This window comes from Gobius niger, assembly GCF_951799975.1.
Source record: "Gobius niger genome assembly, chromosome: 3".
Taxonomy (NCBI): domain Eukaryota; kingdom Metazoa; phylum Chordata; class Actinopteri; order Gobiiformes; family Gobiidae; genus Gobius; species Gobius niger.
The window spans coordinates 28,110,308-28,131,012 of record NC_136854.1 but is presented as its reverse complement, the minus strand read 5'-3'; the positions used below and the strand labels follow the sequence as shown (position 1 = coordinate 28,131,012).

Here is a 20,705-nt window from a genome sequence, read left to right as displayed (position 1 = left end):
TATTAGGTCTAGTATAGGCCTGCCCCTTGATGTTGCTCGTGGACTTTGGACTCACCTCACGAGCTCATGAAAAGCAAACAATATGTCATTCCATTTAACCTCTTAACACCCACCAGAATCAAGCACATTTTCTCTAGTTTCCCAAATCTTACAGCTTCTTGAGCAAATCAAAACGAGGATGAAAATACTTTTTTTATATATATATATATATAAAGGGGGGGAAAAGGCGACAAAAAATAAACAAGCAACAAAAAAGACGATTAAAAGAGTGAAAAAAACGTGCCACAAAACAGTGACAAAAGAGCAACAAAAACGTGCCAGAAAAGCAATTACACAATGAAAAAAAAAAGTGACGAAAACGTGGCGGCTGTGAGCTCCAAGAAGCTTTTAGATTTGGGTAAAGCTGGAGAAAATGTGCTCGGTTAAAGCGGGGGTTAAGAGATTAAATGTTGTGTTTTCCTTATATTGATGCTCATTGCAGCATTAATAAGAGTTTCTGGTAAAAAGAACACAATAAGGTTTAGGCTCTGATTGGTTGTGCGACGCCGCTGTGATTGGACGCGTTTGTCACGTGACTCTCTGGTTATTGGTGGGGAACCAAAATTTCTTCAAAATTTGTGGCGCGCGCTCCACTTTTCAACCTTTATGCACTGGAAACGGCCGTGTGCTTTGGGTGGCACCACTGCAGCGGGTGTTTTAGACGCTTTATGTTTTCTGACTTTGCTTAAATTATCTACACAACATCATCTACTATGGACTGTGTCGATTTTCCGAGAGTTTTCCCCAACTCTCCCAGGAAAGCGCGCGGACAGATACAGGTTTGCACAATTATTATTATTAGGCTATAAACGTTTGATTACTGTATTTTTATTGTGCATAGAAACGTTTGTAACCAGACAGATACTAGTGAGTGCACGTGTTATTATAAAACTGCATGCCACACGGATCTGTGACATGTTGACATATCGGTCATCCCTGTCCTGCTCCTCTTGTCTTCATAGGTCATCTTTGGACCCATGTTTTCAGGAAAGAGGTGAGCGATCCTTCTGATGCACAGTGTTGTATGTGATGTGTTTAGTTGTCACAAGGTTTTACTTAAATCATCTGAATCCCGCCAAGGCTTCCCGCCAAGTAAACGCCAGCTGTTTACCCAGCTGATGCCGAATAAATGTTTCTTGCCTCAGCCTGCTCCATTTACCCTAGACCTAATACATTTACTCATAAGTGGAGATGTTCACTCATTTCCTTTGAATCCTGATGAAGAGTTCATTCACTGGCAAAAGCTTGTTACTGTGGACCAGGATATGTGTCATGAATGAATGAATGAATGAATGTGCTCTTGTCTGCTGCTAATATCAGATCAACAATATTTGCGTATTTAATCGGGAATGACTTAATTGACTGCACTTACTCTAGTCAGTCATTGAAAACACCTCTATGCAAAGACAAATGCAAATCTCTTCAGATGTTTCTTTTCTTCACATTGATGGATTTGATTTACAGATTAGTTTTTGTAATGTACAAATATAAATCCATCTACATCATTTGTTTTTGCATATTGTGCTTCTGATACAAGAATACTCATACAAACATTTGGAAAACTCAAAAAGAAACGGGAAGTATAAACCTGTTAACTCCCATCTGTAGATATCACATTATAATTTTATAGTGGAGTAATGCTCTATTGCCTTAAGGCCTGTTACAGTTACAGGGGCGACAGTGGAACAGATGGTAGAGGGTCGTCTCATGATCGGAAGGTCGGGGGTTCGAATCCCACCGCCTGAAAGTGCACATTGTCGTTGTGTCCTTGGGCAAGACACTCCACCGACATTGCCCCCAGTGTCTGCGTACATTGTGTATGAATGAGAGTATGAATGGGTAAGTGGATCCTTGCTGTAAAGCGCTTTGAGTGCCTAATGTAGGTGGAAAAGCGCTATATAAGTTGAGACCATTTACAATGACAAAAGTTGAAGTTGATATATTGAGGGAGGAAAATATCGTGATAGACGATATTATTGAGGAGCACTCGATGGCGTTGAAACTAACTTAAGAAAAAGGAAAATCTCACTAATACCATGTTCTAAAAGTTATTGTTAGCGTGTATTTTTAATAACACACGAGTTGCAAACATGAAACTGAATGAAACACAATGTACTTCTGTGAAATTATTCAAATACTACTAAAATGTACTGACGATAAATGTTAATGTTGGTAAATGTTGTGTTTATTTATTGAATGATAAAGGTCATTAATTTGTGACAGGCCTACTTGCCATTCTCTACATTAGTTATACAGTCAATGTTAGACTGGCCGATGTATTATTTTTTTGTTGTCTACTATGATTCTTGTTTTTATCCTGGAAAGCGCTCTGGGCACCTTCTGGTTGTTGTTGGGCGTTATACAAATAAAATTTGATTGATTGATTGATTTTTTACTTCCTTGTTCAGTCCAGTGAATACACTTTGATTTTCTTTGCAGCACTGAACTGATGAGGAGAGTGCGGCGCTTTCAGGTCGCACAATACAACTGTTTAGTGGTCAAATATGCAAAGGACACTCGCTACTCTGAAACGGGCATGGCCACACATGATAAGTAAGTTTCAAATGACAGACAAACCCTATTTTAGTTTCAGTTCACTCCTAACCATCCGTCGTCTTGCTTTGCGGATCAGAAACACGATGGATGCTGTATCTGCAAACTGTTTGGCCGACGTGCGCCCTCTGGCATTGAAAGCCTGTGTCATTGGGATCGACGAGGGGCAGTTTGTAAGTTTATTAATAAGCATTTAAGTTTGTACAGAGCTTGAAAGGTTAAATTCAAAACTTGTCTTGTCAACTGCACACTTTTCTTGCTGCTAAAGAAAGCAAATTAATGTTTTTTATTCTATTTGGTCACATGTTCAGTTTGCAGATACTGTTCCGTTCGCTGAGGAGATGGCTAATATGGGAAAGATAGTTATTGTGGCAGCGCTGGATGGAACCTTCCAGAGAAAAGTAAGTATTTCAATGTCAAATATGCAGCTATGCCAAAGTAAAGGCGCGAACAGAAAACTATTGTTGCTGTAGACACAATAGCGTGCCCTCTGTGCTCACCGTGGACAGCTTGAAAACGCAAAACTTTCTGCCCCTCTACAATGAACACGTCTGTCCTCGTAATGTGGTTTAAGCTGGAGTATGTTGTGCTGATTGTCCTGTTACTGCAGGCATTTGGAAACATCCTGAGTCTCGTTCCTCTGGCGGAGAGTGTGGTGAAGCTCCATGCCGTCTGTATGCAGTGTTACAAAGAAGCCGCCTACACGAAAAGGATCGGAGCAGAGAAGGAGGTGAGGCAACTTTGTCAGGGAGGACCCAAATGTAAGGGGATTCATTTGAAAGGGGACTGCAGTTATTTTGGTAATACGTCCTCTGCAAACAACAAAATGAAATGTTGAAATTACTTATTGTCAAATCGGAAACCCCTCAATTATTTAGGCATTCTTTGGTAATATTATATCTTGTCAATGGGGTCTTAATACTGTATAAAACCTGCTTCCCCAGTCATTTCAGCCTCTACAAGCATGTTCTGAAATGCATCCGAGTCTTGATCTGTTTAGCAGTTCAAGTCTTCTCTGAAATATGAATGCTCCTTGATGTGTTTTAAATGCATTTATTTTTTTTAAATAATTGACCCATCATGTGTTTTTCTCAGGTGGAGGTAATTGGAGGAGCGGACAAGTACCAGGCCGTGTGCAGAAAGTGCTATGGAGGGCTGGTGGACAAAGAGAACTGTGCTCCCTTCAGAGAGGAAACTCCACAACACGGACTCACGGCAAAACTCCTGGATGCAGGCATTCCCAGGAAGCTTTTTAATAGCCTCCAACTCTAACAAAAAGCACTTTTCCAATAGGAACATTCATTTTTTACCCTTTTGTCGATGTTTTGTCTCTCTAATTTGTACTTGTGTGCAGGATAATCACTTTGGTATTTATTGGTGAAAGTCTGTCATACTACGTTGTAAATTTTTTTTTTTATTAAATATTTTAAATTTCCAAGTTTGTCATTTAGCTGTTTATGATTTTATCTAATTTTAACCTCTACACTTTACAATGTTTACTAGTATTCAGCGTACCTGTATTTAATTTAATGCCTTCAGATGCTTTGGTTTTGACGACCAAATACACTAGTTCAGCTTCTAAAGCTGGACAAACTGGAAGCTTACAATGAGAAAATTACTTTTTGTTCTGTTTGTTGAACAAGTCCTGATCAGTGATCTACATCAAGACACTTTTTTAAGGCTTCTTAACTAAGGGGGGATGAACATTCCCAAACCACAGAGGTGCAAACTACATTTATTTTTATTAACATGGTTTTCAGCGAGATATTGAACATTCTGTATGTAAACGCACCTGTCATAAACTGTTGTAAAATAAAATGTCTCCATGTGGCAGCCAGTCTTTTCCTTGTTAATAAGTCACTGTTCAGTCAGATGGATAAGGCTCCTTCAATAATTGCAGACTTATCTACCTGCCCTTCATTCTTCACTGCTTCCCTTGTGGGTGGACGTTTAAAGGTCAGAAAACCCACCCTTATCTGCCAAACTGAATGTCTGAAAATGCAACACAATAGAAACATGCTTACAGGCAGTAAACAATTACAGCAGTGCATGAAGGTTTAGCAATTCCCTAAGGAATAAACTAATTCTCCCTATACTACAGGCTTTTTACAAGGTTTATGCAGGTAGCTGCAAAACACGTTCGCCTAAAGTCCACTGCCCTGACACAATTATTGTATTGCCCAAAATGCAACAAATCTATTCTTTATCATTTCTTCAAATTTAGCTTAAACCTGGGAATTAGGGGAAATTTGGATAATTATTAATTGAAATATTAAAATTTGCCTACCAAAGATTTTACCAAAACATAGAATTGAATGCAATTTGGACCATGATTTTTGATGATCTTTTGAAGTGTAAAATAGAGCAAGAGATTTATTGCCTTTTGGAATAAAAAACATAATTTTGGCACAACTGACTTGAAAAGCATTAAGTCATTAAACTTTTTTTTTTTTTTGCAGAAACCCTTTGTGTCAGCTCATTTTGTGTTTTCATTCAATAAGTTCATATTAGCACAAGGCATAATTAAAAGAAACTGGAGTTAGGCACTTACACCAAATAAAATTGCACTTTATGTAGACTAGACGAGAGTGTACAAAAGCACAAATATCTCCTACAACAAGACAAACTGACAATTTCTCGGTCAAAAGTATTTTAATGATACCTTTGACCTCCAGTGTAGGCTCTGGCCATTATCCGGTGCAGTTTCAGCGCACAAGTAGAAAGTTCAAGTTACCAACAAACCTTCACAAAACTCTGAGATGTTAGGACCCAACCAGAAACAGAAACATGTGATATAAATAGTCTTTTAGTCTCTGTAATTACAGTGGCTCATTTTAACCCCACAGTTGTTTTACCGGGATGCCCCATTAGTAGTTGGGCGGTTGGTATCCAGAGTCTACTGTGGGCTGTATGTTGGGGACAAAGGCGGGCTGGTCGTTGGAGGGGTAGGTGGAGTATGTGGTGGGGTTGTAGGGAGTGGGGTTGTAGGAGGTGGGGGCGTATGTTGGGGGGTACGGGGTGTGCTGGTCCGATGGGGCCTCTGTGGGGAGGGTGAGGTCATGCATCCCGCGGCGGTACCGACCCAGGGCAAAGTAGGTGAGGATACCCTGAGACACAAGAGGAGAGAGAGCTCAGTGTATTTCAGTTCATGGATTCATTCAAAGAAACAACTAAATGCTAGAAAATGAAATAAAATGCTAGAAAATGAAATAAAATGCTAGAAAATGCTCGAAAATGCTAGAAAATAAAATGAAATAAAATGAAATAAAATGAAATAAAATGCTAGAAAATGCTAGAAAATAAAATGAAATAAAATGAAATAAAATGAAATGAAATGAGATGAAATGAAATGAAATGAAATGAAATGAAATGAAATGAAATGAAATGAAATGAAATAAAATAAAATAGCTACTGCAGCCCAAAGTAAAGAACCATTTTCTGCCAATGCCAATGTTTTGCCCCCAGGCCTGACTACCCCTGCTGTACAGTCATAACATCTCTGTCCTGTAGCCATAACTCTCACCTGCTCTAAAGCGCTGTATGTTTTGGTTTGCATATCAGTATGACGCACAACAGAGGTTTATTATCCCTCTTCATGTGGAAGCAAAGCGCAATGTCTCGAGTTCATGTCTCTGGGTCCCACACTGAGGGTAAATAAACTTCTCCTGCATAAAACATCCAGACTCCGGCCTCTTTTTAACCAATCCTCTCGAACACCGGTGTTTTTTCAGTCTTTTTCACTACACAGTTTTATTTTTATTGTACTTTTTTCTGTGTTTCCTCCTCCTCTGGGATCATTACGGCGTGTTCAGCAATCTAATGTGGCAAACGAGCGAGGTCCATCAATGTATTCTTTCTCCCCTGATTGCAACAGGCGTATCCCAAAATGACAATGCTAGGAAGAGTAGGTCAGAAGCAGGTGACATCATTTTTATACATGTGGTTTGGCCTCTACAGAGACCAGAGCTTAACCCCATCAAAAACCTTCGGGATGAGCTGTAGGAGAATAATTTGACTCCCTTATCATGAATACAAGATCTTGCCAAAAAATGATGCAATTCTGGATGGAAATTAATCGAGTGACATTGCGAAAGCTTCTCGAAACAATGCCAAAGCAAATTTTTTCCCGCGGTCATAGCTACAAATAACAAATTATTACTGTGTGGCCTTTTTGTGGTTTTGAGCAGTGTATAGGGGATTTTTCTTGAATTGCAATCACTGATGATAATGTGCAGCAAATCAAACATGCTTCTCTAAACAAGAGACTTTTTCAAACTCACTAAACCGGTTGAGCGTCACGTGTCTGGACTGTATGGATGCCGCACTTACCCAGGTTGCGATTGAGAAGAATGAGAAGGCAATTGTGGCCTGTGCAGCCTCCACGGGGATCCCAATGGTGACGTGAGTGCGAGCCCATTCGCTGGCCAACAGGCAAAAACACACAAACCACAGGAAGGTCCACAGCCCTGTGACAGAGAGGCAGAGATGCTTAAAACAACAACCAACTACAAATGAATGCTTTGGCCATTACATGAAAGTAAACTCAGCTGCGAACACTGATAAGAGAGGTCAAAGAGCAACCGACACAAAAAGATGACCTCCTATTATTACGTCCCAAACAGTATCAAAAATAAATGAAAAGGTTATAAAAAGAAAATAAATATACAAATCGTAATACGTTTAAGGCTTTTATATTGCAAGATCATGGTTTATCTAGTCCCCTCCTGGAACCGCCACCTTAACGTGGTGGAGGGGTTTGAGCGCCCGAATGATCCTGGAGCTCTGTTGTCGGGGGCTCCGTGCCCCTGGCAGGGTTTCCCATGGCAAACAGGTCCTAAATGACGGGTCAGACAAAGAGCGGTTCAGAAGCCCCTTATGAGAGACCAACAGGCCAGAACCATGAGGCCGTCCTTCTGTGGACCCACCACCTGCAGGAGGAGCCATAAGGGGCTGGTGCAATAACACGACACGGCAACAGACAAGTGGAAGAAAATGGATGGATGGATGGAAGATCATGGTTTATCTAGTGCAGTGGTTCTCAACAGGTTTGTTGAGTCCCAAAAATGTTACAGCTATTACTATGAATGAACTTAATGCGTTTGATGGAAAGATTTAGTGTTCACGAGTGAGGGATGGATGAGATGAGATCGATAGACGGATCGGTGCGGCATCAGCAGTGATGCGGTCGCTGTATCGGACTGTAGTGGTGAAGAGGGAGCTGAGTCAGGGAGCAAATCTCTCCATTTACGGATCGATCTACGTTCCCACCCTCACCGGCCATGAGATCTGGGTAATGACCAAAAGGACAAGATTGCGGATATAATCGGCCTAAATTAGTTTCCTTCGCAGGGTGGCTGGGCGCACCCTTCGAGATCGGGTGAGGTGCTCCAGGCTTCCTATTGGAAGGAGGGCTTGAGGTAGAGCCAGGACACGCTGGAGGGACTATGTCTCTGAGTTGGCCTGGGTTCGCCTCGGGGGAGCACAGCTGGGGGAGGTGTGCGTGAATCGGGAAGTCTGGGTATCTCTGCTTAGACTGCTGCCTCCATGACCCGGCCCCAGATAAAGCGGAAGAAAATGGATGGATGGATGGATTTATTAAGATCAACGCTTGAATTAACAGAACATTGTGCAGATAAACTCACAGCTTGATGTAATAGGTTAAAGGGGGCTCCCATAACGGATCTTGCGTGTAGCAGAGCACAGCAGGAAAAGAGGGCGAGAGTGGGGAGAATGGGGAGAGAAGTTGGTCCAAGGCAGGTTCGTTGTCCTGCATATGTGCTGCTCTATAACCAATGAGTCAAAGAACCAGCAATAACATCTTCAGCAACATAAGCAACAATAGGGGTGCAGAATCTCCCGGTGGTCAGGGCAGCAGTCCCCCTAAAATGGTTTGTGTTATGCATTAGTAATATTTTGTTGCAGTTCAATACATCCCACTTTTAATTATCCATCTATGAAGAGTATGTGCTTTGTTATGTAAGACACTTTCGAAAACAAGAAAGAATGTGGTCTGTGGACTAAAAATACTGGTTTAAAGTTGCAAATTCAGTACACAAGTTTCTATTTTGGGGGAGCTTGGGGAACCACAGAGTTAACTCCATTCATCAGTGGCCATAAAGTTAAGCTTGAATAATAGTAATGCACGTATAAGAGCTGATTGTACCTGAAAATGCTAGTTCACCCATCACCATGTACTTCCTGTCCGCGACGCTGCTGTGGAAGGGCAGGTAGATGTCCAGGACGGTGAAGACGCCACAGGCCAGGAAGGCGAGCACCCCGATGGCCACAGTGAAGTGACAGGCGGAGTCGTTCTGGTTAAACATGCACTTGGCCTCGGGCGCCGTGGGGGGGTTAATGTAGCCCTCATTCGTAATGGTCCCAAACACAACCAGGGCAAAGATCTGTAGGTGGACAGAAAATAAAAGAAGGGCTCATGAGCTCCAATCTATCACAGTAAATAGAGTGGTTAGTGTCATTAGTCATGTATGTGTGTTGTGTGGGTGTGCAGTAGTAGCAGTGGCTGGGTCAATGGGAGCGTCCCGTGGTCTGCTCTGGTTACCTCCTGACCATGTGACCGAGTTTAAGTGCAGCTGCCTGCCATGTGACCGCAGATGCCACCAGCTTCTAATAGCGGTCGCTGAATTTCCAGAGGAGGATGAGCTGAGGACAACTATTTCCGTGAGGAAGACACACGAGGTGCTTTAAGACGAGATGCATAACAAAGACCATGTGCAATCTGAGCACTGTCAAACAACGCATGGGCCATTTCATAGTCCGTAATATTGTGTAACTTTCTATGATAATAGATTCTTAACATCTTTACTTAGCCTCTTAACCCCCGCCTGAACCGAGCACTTTATCTCCAGTTTATTGAAAAAAAATAAAATCAAAATGGCGACAAAAAAGAGAGGAAAAAAGAAGGTAAATCTGCAACAAAAAAGTGTCAAAAAAGGCCTCAAACGAGCAGCAAAAAGGTGACAAAAACAGAGAAAAGTGGTAAAAATGTGACAAAAACACAATAAAAAAGACAAAAAAGACAAAAAACGATGAAAATGCACTAAAGTGACAACGTGGCAACAACGCAAGGAAAAATAGGTCTTAGCTTTCAAATGAGGTAATACAATGGCTTGCTCTGTAAAGCCGAACTGGAGAAAATGCACTTGGTTAAGGCGCGGGGGGTAAGAGGTTAGTACCAACTTTTTTATGTCATCACATTTAAAAAAAAAAAGGAATTAAATTATCAACACAAAACAGAAGTAGAAACTTTTTTTTAATCCATCAGCTGTACCGCGTTGTGTTTTTCAAATTGATGGCGGTTCACTTCTCACTACAAGTGGCTCGGTTGCTTGCCAAGATCTGGGTTGAGATTGATCAATTCATTGTGTTTTCGTCTCGGTTTAACCCAGTTTAGAACGATATAGTATTTTACGACGGTTTTGGAGCAGATGGTCCAGCATAAATGCCAAGTGACAGATGTCGGTAAATAGGGCGAATATGTAAATGTGAGCAGCTTTTGAGACAATAAGACTTAATAGTACATGTTTTTGTCTTGCATGAGTAAGTAAAGTGCTATAGTAAGAACTTGAACCCAAATTTACACAAGTTATTTCCCCCCCCCCCATTTTATAACTATACCTTTCACATTCTACATCTTTTCCAAAATGTCATGTTTCTGCAACATTTAGAATTTAGTTAAGTAAAACCTCTACAATGTTGAGTTACAATTGCCGACTAACAAACCAAAACACAGTGGACAAGTGCATTCGATTATTTGAAGAGCAGTGCGTCTTAGAGCAAATGCACAAGTTTCTCCTGAGAGTATCCTGACCAGTTGACATGAAAATGTAACCAATCTTTCATTGTGCCAAGGACGGGGAACAGTGAGGAAACTACCAGGGAGTGATCTGCTCTCGGATAGTGCCACAATACTTTGGCATCAGTCACACTCACTCAGAGATTAACCAAGTGTCCAGGGGAAAGTCGCGTCATCTTACCGGCTGTTTACCACACACCTACGGAGTTTCCCAAACAGACCACCAAGTCCCTTATACTGCTACTACTTTCTATTTTTAAATGGGATAGACATATCTTACTTGAGCATGTCGAAACGTTTAAAATGGATCAAGTATCAATCACATGAAATTTAACATTAATCATGATTTTAACAAACAAACATCCCTTTTAATTTGTCATTTTATCGCCATGATCAAAACTATAAGATGATCATGGCAATAAAATGACAATTTTGCACCACATATTTCATCTGCCAAGCTTTCTATGTAAATAGGAGTTCACTAGGAGTACACTGATTGTTAGACTACAGGACAATAATAAAAGTAATCAGATACCATAGTGAATTTACGTGCAAATCTGACTCTGGCTACCAAATATTTTGAGCACCGACAGTACTAGCTCTGAAAACAGTCCACAGTTGTCCAGGCTCCTGTCTCATGTTACCTTTGTGGCCGACACTTATTTTCGTTTTGCAAATCACACCTAATGCCAAACGGAAAATTTGCCAAGCAACAGGCTGCAAAAAAGACAGGCGTTTTGTTATTTTGTCGAACTCGTCTCTAAAACTTACTTAAACATTATAGCACAATATTGGGAGGTTGTTGTTGTTTGTTTCTCTTTTATGGCAAAAAAGCAAAACTGCTTTTCCAATGGTGTTGTGAAGGGACAGTGACAGACTTTCATTTTGACAGAAAGGCCTAGTACAGCACCATAGGTAAAACTCATAGATCCATCAAGGCTTCATTATTTTTTAGAGATATGTCTTTATGTTTGTTGAATGACTGACTTTTGTTTAGAATTAGGTCTACACAGTATGTCACAAAACGATCCATAATTAAAGCCTCACTTTCTTTCAAAGATGCTGACAGATAATTAAATTCACTTGGTTTCTTTTATAGGCCTATATTGAGGAATTTTATTGAATGTTTTCATAATGAACTTTACAAGACTCAAATTGACCCCTGACTTCATCTGAGTGATAGCAGTTTATTATTTGTACAAGATTTTTTTTATGTTGCATTCTCCCTGAAAGCCCATTCTTCCCCTGGCCAAGAGACAGGCCTATAATAGTAATTGCTTATAATGGACCATGTGAATGACTGTCTGTTTGAGCAGTGACAGAGCAGTGTTGACCTGCGCTGTCACCGCGCCGCTGTCACACACACACCAGCTGCCTGCAACATGACGCCCCGCGGGGACCATGCGCACATAGTAGCCCGTTGTTCTCTATCACAAGCTTGAGAAATACTATGTTTACGCAGTTTCATAATCCAGCTCTTCTGTGGCGGCGCACCTGCCCGCTCTCGCACGCGCTGGTGTTGGGGAAACTAATTGCACCAGGCCTACCCCACATTACGCACGCGCTTACCAAGCTGAGAGCCCGCACGATGGTCTGCGGCTGTCGGATGAACTTGTTGAAGTCGAAGCCCCCTCCTGGAAGAGATACTCCGTACGCGGTGGTGTCGCCCTTCTCCTCCATGTTTTAAATCCGGTGTTTGTTGGACAAGGCTCGGCCCCCGGTTGCGACAAGTAGTGACTAAACTACGACAACACTGCTGACACCTTTGGCCGCGCAGCTCGGCACAACTCAACTTGGAGAAGAAGAAACACTGGGGCCAAGACCAGGAGCCGCCGCCGCGCGCACGCCTCGATCCGGTTTGTGCGCGTCGTGTGGGCGGAGTTATAACTCTGACGTAGAGCTATAGGTGAACTCTCTCAAGGTAGAACACTGTTATCAAGCTCATAAAGCATACACATCTCTGAGGATCTGCACTTGAAGAACTACTACAACTGTAATGAGTGGTGCGTTTTTGGGCGCTCGTGGCTGTGGCTTCTCTATTTTGACATTTTCCATTTATTGTATACCCCAGCAAATATAACAATCACATCATAATCTCTTCTTGGGGATTATTTATATACACATATAGTTAAGTGAAGGCACAAGTTGGTAACATTATCTTACAATGGCACATCTCATTAAAAACGCACACAATTTGTTCATGTTAATGGGTTACTTTGGCTACTTGCTACAAAGGTCTTTATAAGCTACACATTTCTCAGGTGGTTATACATTCTGACATTTCTGCTACAGAGTCAAAGGTTCGTTAGTTTGAAATAGAATGATCCTGTTTATAGCAAACAGAGCTCTCCCTCAGGGCAGCAGAACTGGTTAATCCTCCTCGTGCTCCAACACATTGGTCTTCCTCGTTTTTAACCAGAGCCACTCGTCCACAGACTCGTGAGACACCTGTTGACGAAAAAAAAAAAGCTTAAATCGTATCTGTGTTTACTCATAAAACAGGTTAGACATATATATAAAACAAAATCATGAGTTCATTATTTGGCCTGTGAGCGGTCTCCACCACAATGTTTACCCACACTGGCGTTTTTATTATTATGTTGATTGGAAATAAAACTAGAATAATTCTTTTTTTTTTTTTACAAGACATAGAAACCAGACAAAAAGTAAGAGCTCAAACACTAACAATGCTTTTATTATTATTATTATTATTATTATTATTATTATTATTATTATTATTATTATTATTATTATTATTATTATTATTATTATTATTATTATTATTATTATTATTATTTTCTCACCTGGTCAAAGTCATCTGCTGTAGCTTCCAGCAGACTGGCAGTGTCCTCAGCATACTCTGGAAAATCCTTTGCAAAAAAAAAAAAGTGCAACAGGTAATAAATAAGTACATCAATAAAGTTTGATTTCTAAAGCCCTTTACAACAACCAAAGTTGTCCAAAGTGCTGCACACAATAAGTAACTCACCAGATCCTCCTCATAGGCTGTAATCAGTTTCTTAATGTCTGCTCCAACACTGCAATGGAAAGACATTACACAATTACAAAGCTAAAAAAGGCCTAATTGCGGTATCAATAAACAAAGGTACGCGCTTACAGTGGCTTCTCATCATAGTTTCTTGGTCCTTAATTCAAAATAAAATAAAAATTCAGTCATGCACTTGATGACAAACAAGTGAGAAAATGTATTACAGTTGAAATATGTGATCTTACTGTAGACAATGCTGATCCCACAGCAGACGCAGACCATGATTATTATAAGTGAGAAACATCCAAAGACGGCAGCAACCACTACGTCAGGGAGCCGATTTAGCACTGTCGGAGTAAAGAGAGGAGACGCACAACACGGATCAGGACAAACTCACTGTGTTTTGGAACATTTTGACCACAAACCTTACCAACATTATGCCATTTCCTACCAGTATGTCACTTTAACAGTTGTTTACGCTTGGGCCGATAATCTTTTTCTCTAATTTTTGTAAATTTTCAATTAAATTATTATTGTTTTGTTTTTTCATTGTTATTTTTCATTATCCTACACCTCTATTGTAATTATATATATTATTATCTTGAGTAGGATTGCAGGAAAACAGTTTCCTCTGTATCTGTGGATTGAGAGCTATCATAGGAAGTAGATTTCTCGTCTTCACGTCTCATCTCTTTTCACATCAGAAATTTGAGTTAGAGACTGTCTGTTGGATTGGACAAGTCATGTAACCTTTCACTCACCACATCACTTGTCGTCTTAATCCCCTTTTTTTTTATCCTATACCTTTTACTGACCAGGGAACGCTCTTCAGGGCATTAGTTATGGCGATAGTTATGGAGATAGATAGATAGATAGATAGATAGATAGATAGATAGATAGATAGATAGATAGATAGATAGATAGATAGATAGATAGATGGATGGATGGATGGATGGATGGATGGATGGATGGATGGATGGATGGATGGATGGATGGATGGATGGATGGATGGATGGATGGATGGATGGATGGATGGATGGATGGATGGATGGATGGATGGATGGATGGATGGATGGATGGATGGATGGATAGATAGATAGATAGATAGATAGTGATAGTGATAGTGAAAAAGTTTGGACATTCCTTTTGCTGGCTATTGTGTCTATAAACGGTTTTAGGGGGAGATGTGAGGTATACATGTGAAGAAAAAGATATAACTTTATTTTATCATGTGTCATTCATACATGTTGAAGTAATCGCAGACATGGTAATTCTTCTCAAAAGCTCAAAACGTTTAACCCTCACAGGCTGATGTCATGAGGAGGTGTTGATCTGCCTTCATTACAAATCTCTTGCTATTGCTATTGTTTTAAGCTTTATTTTACCTGTTTCACCCCTGTCACGCACCTTCTTTATCCAGATATTTCGTCCTGCTGCTGATCATTGTTGTGTTGTCATATTCGTCTGACGCCTCACAGTGGTAGGTGCCGGCGCTGCTCCGGCCCACAGCAAGTAACAGGATGGACCTCACCGGGGCCTCGTCCACTACGCGGTAGAAGCTTCCCAGGACGTCGGGGAGAAGAGTTTTGTTCAGGAACCATTCAAACTTCACATGGGACCCCTTTGAGGCATTGCAGTAAAATCTCACACCCACCACAGCATAGTTCTGTCCAGTGTCGTAGTCGTATTGCAAAGCAACCGGGCCTTGGACTGGCTCTGCGGATTGTAATGATAAGAGAAAAGTTTACAAAAAATAGGCAAACGTGGGACTTTGGGAGCACCGTGACAGCCAAGTGGATGAGGCTGCTGCATATGTAGGGTTTGATTCCCACACTTCACTCCCTTTCACCCAGTACAGCTCAATCTAATTAAGCCTACGGGCCAAAAAAGTGACTGCATCAATAGGTGTGGTAAACATTGAGATTTTTACCATTACATGAAGACATTGGTAGCAACACAAAAGTCTTTCCAGTCCATGTGGAATAACTGAGTTCCCTGATTTTAATCATGACTTTTCTGTTGAATATTCTTGTTTTCCTCTGATGATTTCACACAGTGTAGCGTGAAAGGGGGTGAAGAGATATGAATCAAATTGCAGAGTGATAGACAGAGTGATAGACTTAATCATTTAAAATCAAGATAATTTAATTTAGGTTGTCCACTCCAGCCCCTCGAAGACACTAAACTCTAACCCCCTCAATTTTGTGTAAATATTTCTCACTTTTAAGATTTCCTTTAAAGAGACTAGATGCAAATTGGTCATTTTATACTCACTACTGCCACCTCAGGTCTTACGTGTAACTGCAGTCTCTATATTTCGGACCGAAGTAACACCTTTTTGAGTGACAGTGCAGGATTTTAGAGGCAGTTGTGGTGAAAAGGTCTGGGCTCATTCTACACATTAGGACATGGCTGGAACATGTGGGGGGAGGAAAATACTCCATAACTTAACTAACTTACTTAAACTCCATATAGTCCCTTTAATATGTTTTTGGTTTGAGAAGATTTGAGAGTAGTACAGCACTGCCTGACCAAAAAAAAGTCACCATTTAATATTGCGTAGGACCCCCTTCAGCATACATTTTCCACCAAGATCTTGCATTGATGATAGGAGAGTGTGACCACTGCGCAAAGCCTTCTCCAGCACATCCCAAACATTCTGAATAGGGTTAAGATCTGGACTCTGCGGTGGCCGATCCATGTGTGAAAATGATGTCTCTCTTGACCACTCTTTCACAATGTGAGCCCCGTGAGCCTACAGTTAGTTAAATCAAGGTGATGATTGTTTTTTTCTGTCAGGCAGTGTATGTTTCTTCTGGGCAATTTCCCCCCCCCTAATCTTTTAAAAAAACAAGACACATAACTTGGATGTAATCTGCTCTGTTGCACTGTGTGGTGTGTCCACACTTAGATCCGCTGCCATCACTTTATCACTTTATAACACCTTATCACTGTTCTATGTCAACCTTTTATTATTTATCTTATTTAATATTTTCTTTTGCATGCCCCCTATCACCTTATAGTTTAAAATGTTAAAGTTTATTTTTATCTAGATTCTGTGTTACATGTTTTATGTTGCACATCTGCACTGAGAAAAATTCCTAGTTTGTGAACCTGTTCTCAAACCATGACAATAAAAACGATTCTGAGCTTGAGATCCTCTGCCCCATAAGCTTTAGTTTTTTTTAAATACAGAAACATTTTGAAAACTTAAATCTTAAAACTGCTCCAACATTTCACTGTGAATTAGGTAAAGTCTTCGTAAATGTGACATACCGACCAGTAGCGGCATCCAGGAGCTGTACGCGGTCTGGTCTCCGTTGTCCGCTCTGCACTGAAGCCATCCCATATGTTTTCCTAACACTATGGGGACAGTGAACGTGGTGCTTCTGTCTTCTTCTGTTGTATTACCAATCAATTCATCCCTGTTGTATAGAGTGAAAGTGACAGGCGGAGTCCCTCTTTGAGAATGACAAGAGACCAATGCGGAGTAATTCCTGTCCTCTTTCAGCACGTTGAAGGAGATGCTCGGAGTAGACACGACATCTGGAACAAAATGAATGTCAGTAGAGTCAAGTAGAGGTGCATGATGTTTATTAATGTATGATTACAGCTGACCTTTGACAGTGATGTTGACTACAGAGCTAGTTGAATGAAAGACGGTTTCGTTGAAGGAGTTTTGAGCCACGCACATGTACGCGCCACTGTCTTTCGACGACGTTCTGCAAAGAAAATAGGAAAATGCAAGTGAACGGAGTGCAGTTTCTCAAGTTCGGTTTTACCCAAACCTAAAAGGCTCTGGACTGGACAGCAGCAGAGCTAAAGCCTGCAAAACTGATGGTAACTTTTTTGTGATTTTAGTTTTTTTTGAAGGTTTTTTGTTGTGTTTTAGTAGTTTTTTTCTGGCATGTTTTAGTCGCTCTGTTGTTGCTTCTTTGTTGCTTTTTTGTCACATTTTTGTCGCTTTTTTGTCACTTTGTTGACGCGTTTCATCCTCATTATTTACACCATTTTTATGCTTTTTTCCAAGAAGCGTTTAGATTTGGCTTAATGCCAAACTGGAGAAAATGTAATCATTTCAGGTGGGGGTTAAGAGTGATGTCACACACAATTAGAATAATATATCTCACCATTTCTCCAGGCAAAATGAAAATATTTTTATATTTAATTATTATTTTATTATATTTATTCATTGTGTAAGGAAGAAAAAAAAAGATAATTTAAAGGGACTCATTTTCTGCTCAGTACTGCCACCTCAGGTCTTACGTGTAACTGCAGGTCCTATATCAAGCACTTGCATGACGGCACTTCGGACCCGAATTAACAACTTTTTTAGTGACATTGCAGGATTTTAGAGGCAGTTGTGGTGAACAGGTCTGAACTCATTCTACATATTAGGACACTGCTGGAACATGTAGGGGGAGGAAAACACTTCATTTTTACATTTTTAAACTCCGTGCAGTCCCTTTAGTAAGAAACATAAAATTACTCTTCCAAGGCAAATGTATTTTTTTTAATTATAATTAATAAAACATAAATAATACATTCAAAATATATACTCAGCTAAAAAGAAACAATTTAAGCCTGGAATTGAATGTGAGTTGAGGCCTTTCTCACATCTTCAGGAAAACTGTTCCAGATATTCGCTGCACAAAACTAAAACACAGCCTCACAGTGTTTAGTCCTGACTCTGGGCACCAGCAGAAGAGACGTACAAAACAAGACAATGACACAAAAGATCTGCTGCACCTTTTCTGTGGACTCACCTGAAGACTCGGAGAAAGTTCTTACTGAAATATCGATATTGTGTCTCAGAGATTTGCTGCCCATTGAGAAACCACTTAAATGTCGCATAATTCCCTTTTCCCAGGTCACACCGTAGCTCCAAAGTTGTGCCTTCAAAAAACTCGGTCTTTTCCGAACTGACCATTACCACTGCATTTTTTACAGGCTCTGAAAGACAACAAAAGCACATTTCTTATTGTTTGAAAATGTTTCCTAATGTATTTTGAAGGAGATGTTTAAAACTGAAGATTGGGACCTTAAGTACCAGCACTAGCCCATGTGTCAGTGTGCAAGTTATTTCTTTGCTGGGACGCTCAATAGATCATCTTGAAGGAGCACTGTAATGGTTTAATCACAGAAATGGGGCCTAAAATACTTTGTCCAACCACAAAGGGAAGAAATAATTAGTGGATTCCTAACTGTGGCAACTGGCAAGTGTTATGAGGTTGATTTGTGAATTGTGGTTCTAAATGTGTCGATTTTTAGATTGAGTTCACTAGTGTAAGAGTGGGAAATCATGAATTATAACATGCTTTCTAATATGCAGTAACATGAACGACTTTTTTTTTTACGTTACTTTTCTATTGAGTAACCTGATTTGGAAGTGAAAACATTTGATTCTCTTTCCAATGTGAGGGACAAAAGTTTCATGTGGATAAATGAAAAATAAAAGTTTGTTTGAATAAAGATACTAATTGTAACTCTTTTTTTTAGGTGTAATAAAAAAGAAACTTTCAATGTATTTTTTGTATTTTTTTGTATTTTTTGTTTTCACCTCAACAACATAAATTAGACCTTTATGTTCAGTCACTATTTAAAGGCACACTATGTAACATTTTGGACTATACTGTTGCCATCAGCACAAAACATGCTCCTAATGACCAGCTCAAAACAGAAAATGCTATTTCTGCATTGGGTAATTAAAGCAATACTAAGTAACCCTTGCCCCAGAGGCCATAAGCGCAACTGCAGGTGTCTTAGCAAGCTGCGATTCTCTAATTATTAATTGTCTGTGAGAGTAAATACTACGCTGACAGAAAAGGCGAAGGGAGTGAGGGACATTGTACATCCAATTACACAATGGAAATAATTTTTTTCACTCAAACTTGGCTGTAAAGTGGCGCTAGCCCGCAGTTAGCTTTGCCCATTAGCCTGTTAGCTTCTTCTTCGCGATTCTATTAGTGTGTATTGGGTGCTCCGGTCCGGTGGCAGTCAAGTTGCAATTGTGGTTTTCTGGCATCATCCCATTTAAACTTATATTACTCCCAGTGGGGACTTTTTTTAAGGTACACAAGTTACTTAGTATTGCTTTAAAGAAAGGTTTTGGATGGGAACCAAACCTGGCTACATTTTGAAAAAACAGACTTTAGTCGACATCTCCATAGAGACGAGCTGGAGACGTACCCACTCCCGGGAAAGCTACAGTCATAGAAGAGCTGAGCCGCTCAAAAAAAAAAAAAAAAATCACATTTGTTTGTTACTTTTCAATGATGAAAATATCTGTCATAAAATTAAAGCTTGTATTTAAATTTAGGTTTTTGGGTTAAATTGTACACAGTGTGGCTTTAAGTAATATTTACACCGAATGTGTTACTATTCTTTCCATGTGACATTCAATGTTTTGGGTGATTAAGGGGCGGGACTGGTCAATTTAAAAACCTTTAGTGATTTACTCTTGTGTGACTCACCGATGACCCTGAGGCGGCGGACGCTGCTCACTGATGGCTCTACAGACGTGTCGTTCTGCACGCTCGCCACACATTCCAGATTTCCATCATGAAATGTCCTGATCAAAATGGGGAAAACTCCGCGCTCTCCATCCAGGGAGGAGTACACACCAAGCACCTTATCACGGTCACCCTCCCTTTGAATGATCGAATGGATAATGTGACATTCATTATAAAAATACCTATAGTTTAATATTGAGATGAAGAAAAGACCAGAATGTTATGTTAGAATTTGCATTAGCTCTGTAATTTGTGTGCCTATTCACATGAAACCAAAGACCACCTATTTTTAAGTGACTCTCTGACTTATCTTTTTCTATTTTTTTCTACTTTTAATCCCTTGCACTATAACACAATAACTGAATGCCACTCACTTGAAAAGCTGCAGGAGGATAGTTTCATTTTTCGGATACACAAAAATCTCACAGTAAAAATCCACTGCCTTCTTCACAAGAGCCTCGGAGGGTCCAAACAGCTGAGGCCGTCCCAGGACAGGATTATCTTTACAAAATAAACATTGCATTTCATTTTTACTCCCGAATTAATGTGTAACCATGACAACAACACTTACGACTGTCTTCATCACAGGAGCTCAACCCTGAAGGAAATAGTGAAAAAAGTGGAAAAGATTTTTGCCAAATAATACATTGATAATTCAAGCTGTTTTCTTACCTAATATCACAGTCAGCAGAAGAGTAACAAACATATTCATTAAAGTTAGCTGCAGATTTACATGTTTAACTGCAGGGAGTGACAGTTTAAAAATGAGAAAAACATTGACGTTGTTTGAGACATGTGC

The 20,705-nt window shown here is 40.2% G+C and overlaps 3 protein-coding genes across 3 annotated transcripts; 1 reads left to right on the top strand and 2 right to left on the bottom strand.

Moving 5' to 3' along the window:
• The first annotated feature begins 644 nt into the window (after nt 1-644).
• tk1 (thymidine kinase 1, soluble) lies at nt 645-3,883 on the top strand. The gene is made up of 7 exons (XM_079552788.1): nt 645-818; nt 1,002-1,033; nt 2,479-2,592; nt 2,672-2,765; nt 2,904-2,993; nt 3,203-3,322; nt 3,688-3,883. The coding sequence occupies exons 1-7, from the start codon at nt 753-755 to the stop codon at nt 3,862-3,864; spliced, it is 693 nt and encodes a 230-aa protein (XP_079408914.1). The 5' UTR covers nt 645-752; the 3' UTR covers nt 3,865-3,883.
• A 1,165-nt stretch (nt 3,884-5,048) lies between these two features.
• Nucleotides 5,049-12,269, bottom strand: syngr2b (synaptogyrin 2b). The gene is made up of 4 exons (XM_079554452.1): nt 11,975-12,269; nt 8,756-8,993; nt 6,922-7,058; nt 5,049-5,699 (listed from the first exon to the last, which is right to left on the bottom strand). The coding sequence occupies exons 1-4, from the start codon at nt 12,083-12,085 to the stop codon at nt 5,460-5,462; spliced, it is 726 nt and encodes a 241-aa protein (XP_079410578.1). The 5' UTR covers nt 12,086-12,269; the 3' UTR covers nt 5,049-5,459.
• Nucleotides 12,270-12,523: 254 nt separating this feature from the next.
• On the bottom strand, nt 12,524-20,675 carry LOC306961339 (Fc receptor-like protein 5). Its single transcript, XM_079554036.1, has 13 exons — nt 20,579-20,675; nt 20,478-20,504; nt 20,281-20,407; nt 19,868-20,043; nt 18,161-18,347; nt 17,013-17,116; nt 16,671-16,940; nt 14,802-15,110; nt 13,640-13,741; nt 13,524-13,551; nt 13,395-13,443; nt 13,210-13,275; nt 12,524-12,853 (listed from the first exon to the last, which is right to left on the bottom strand). The coding sequence occupies exons 1-13, from the start codon at nt 20,616-20,618 to the stop codon at nt 12,776-12,778; spliced, it is 1,563 nt and encodes a 520-aa protein (XP_079410162.1). The 5' UTR covers nt 20,619-20,675; the 3' UTR covers nt 12,524-12,775.
• Between the last annotated feature and the right edge of the window lie 30 nt (nt 20,676-20,705).

Bases quoted from the DNA above. Each gene is read 5' to 3' on its own strand.
- tk1 (XM_079552788.1), top strand. From the start codon at position 753: ATGGACTGTGTCGATTTTCCGAGAGTTTTCCCCAACTCTCCCAGGAAA. The intron at 2,593-2,671 runs GTAAGTTTCAAA...TTTGCGGATCAG, and splicing joins GGCATGGCCACACATGATAA to AAACACGATGGATGCTGTAT. The intron at 2,994-3,202 runs GTAAGTATTTCA...CTGTTACTGCAG, and splicing joins ATGGAACCTTCCAGAGAAAA to GCATTTGGAAACATCCTGAG.
- LOC306961339 (XM_079554036.1), bottom strand. From the start codon at position 20,618: ATGAATATGTTTGTTACTCTTCTGCTGACTGTGATATTAG. The intron at 20,044-20,280 runs GTGAGTGGCATT...GATCATTCAAAG, and splicing joins ATCCTCCTGCAGCTTTTCAA to GGAGGGTGACCGTGATAAGG. The intron at 13,444-13,523 runs GTAAGCGCGTAC...TTTCCATTGCAG, and splicing joins AACTATGATGAGAAGCCACT to TGTTGGAGCAGACATTAAGA.
- syngr2b (XM_079554452.1), bottom strand. From the start codon at position 12,085: ATGGAGGAGAAGGGCGACACCACCGCGTACGGAGTATCTCTTCCAGGA. The intron at 7,059-8,755 runs GTACAATCAGCT...TCTCTGTCACAG, and splicing joins GGGTGAACTAGCATTTTCAG to GGCTGTGGACCTTCCTGTGG. The intron at 5,700-6,921 runs GTAAGTGCGGCA...CTTGTGTCTCAG, and splicing joins TCTTCTCAATCGCAACCTGG to GGTATCCTCACCTACTTTGC.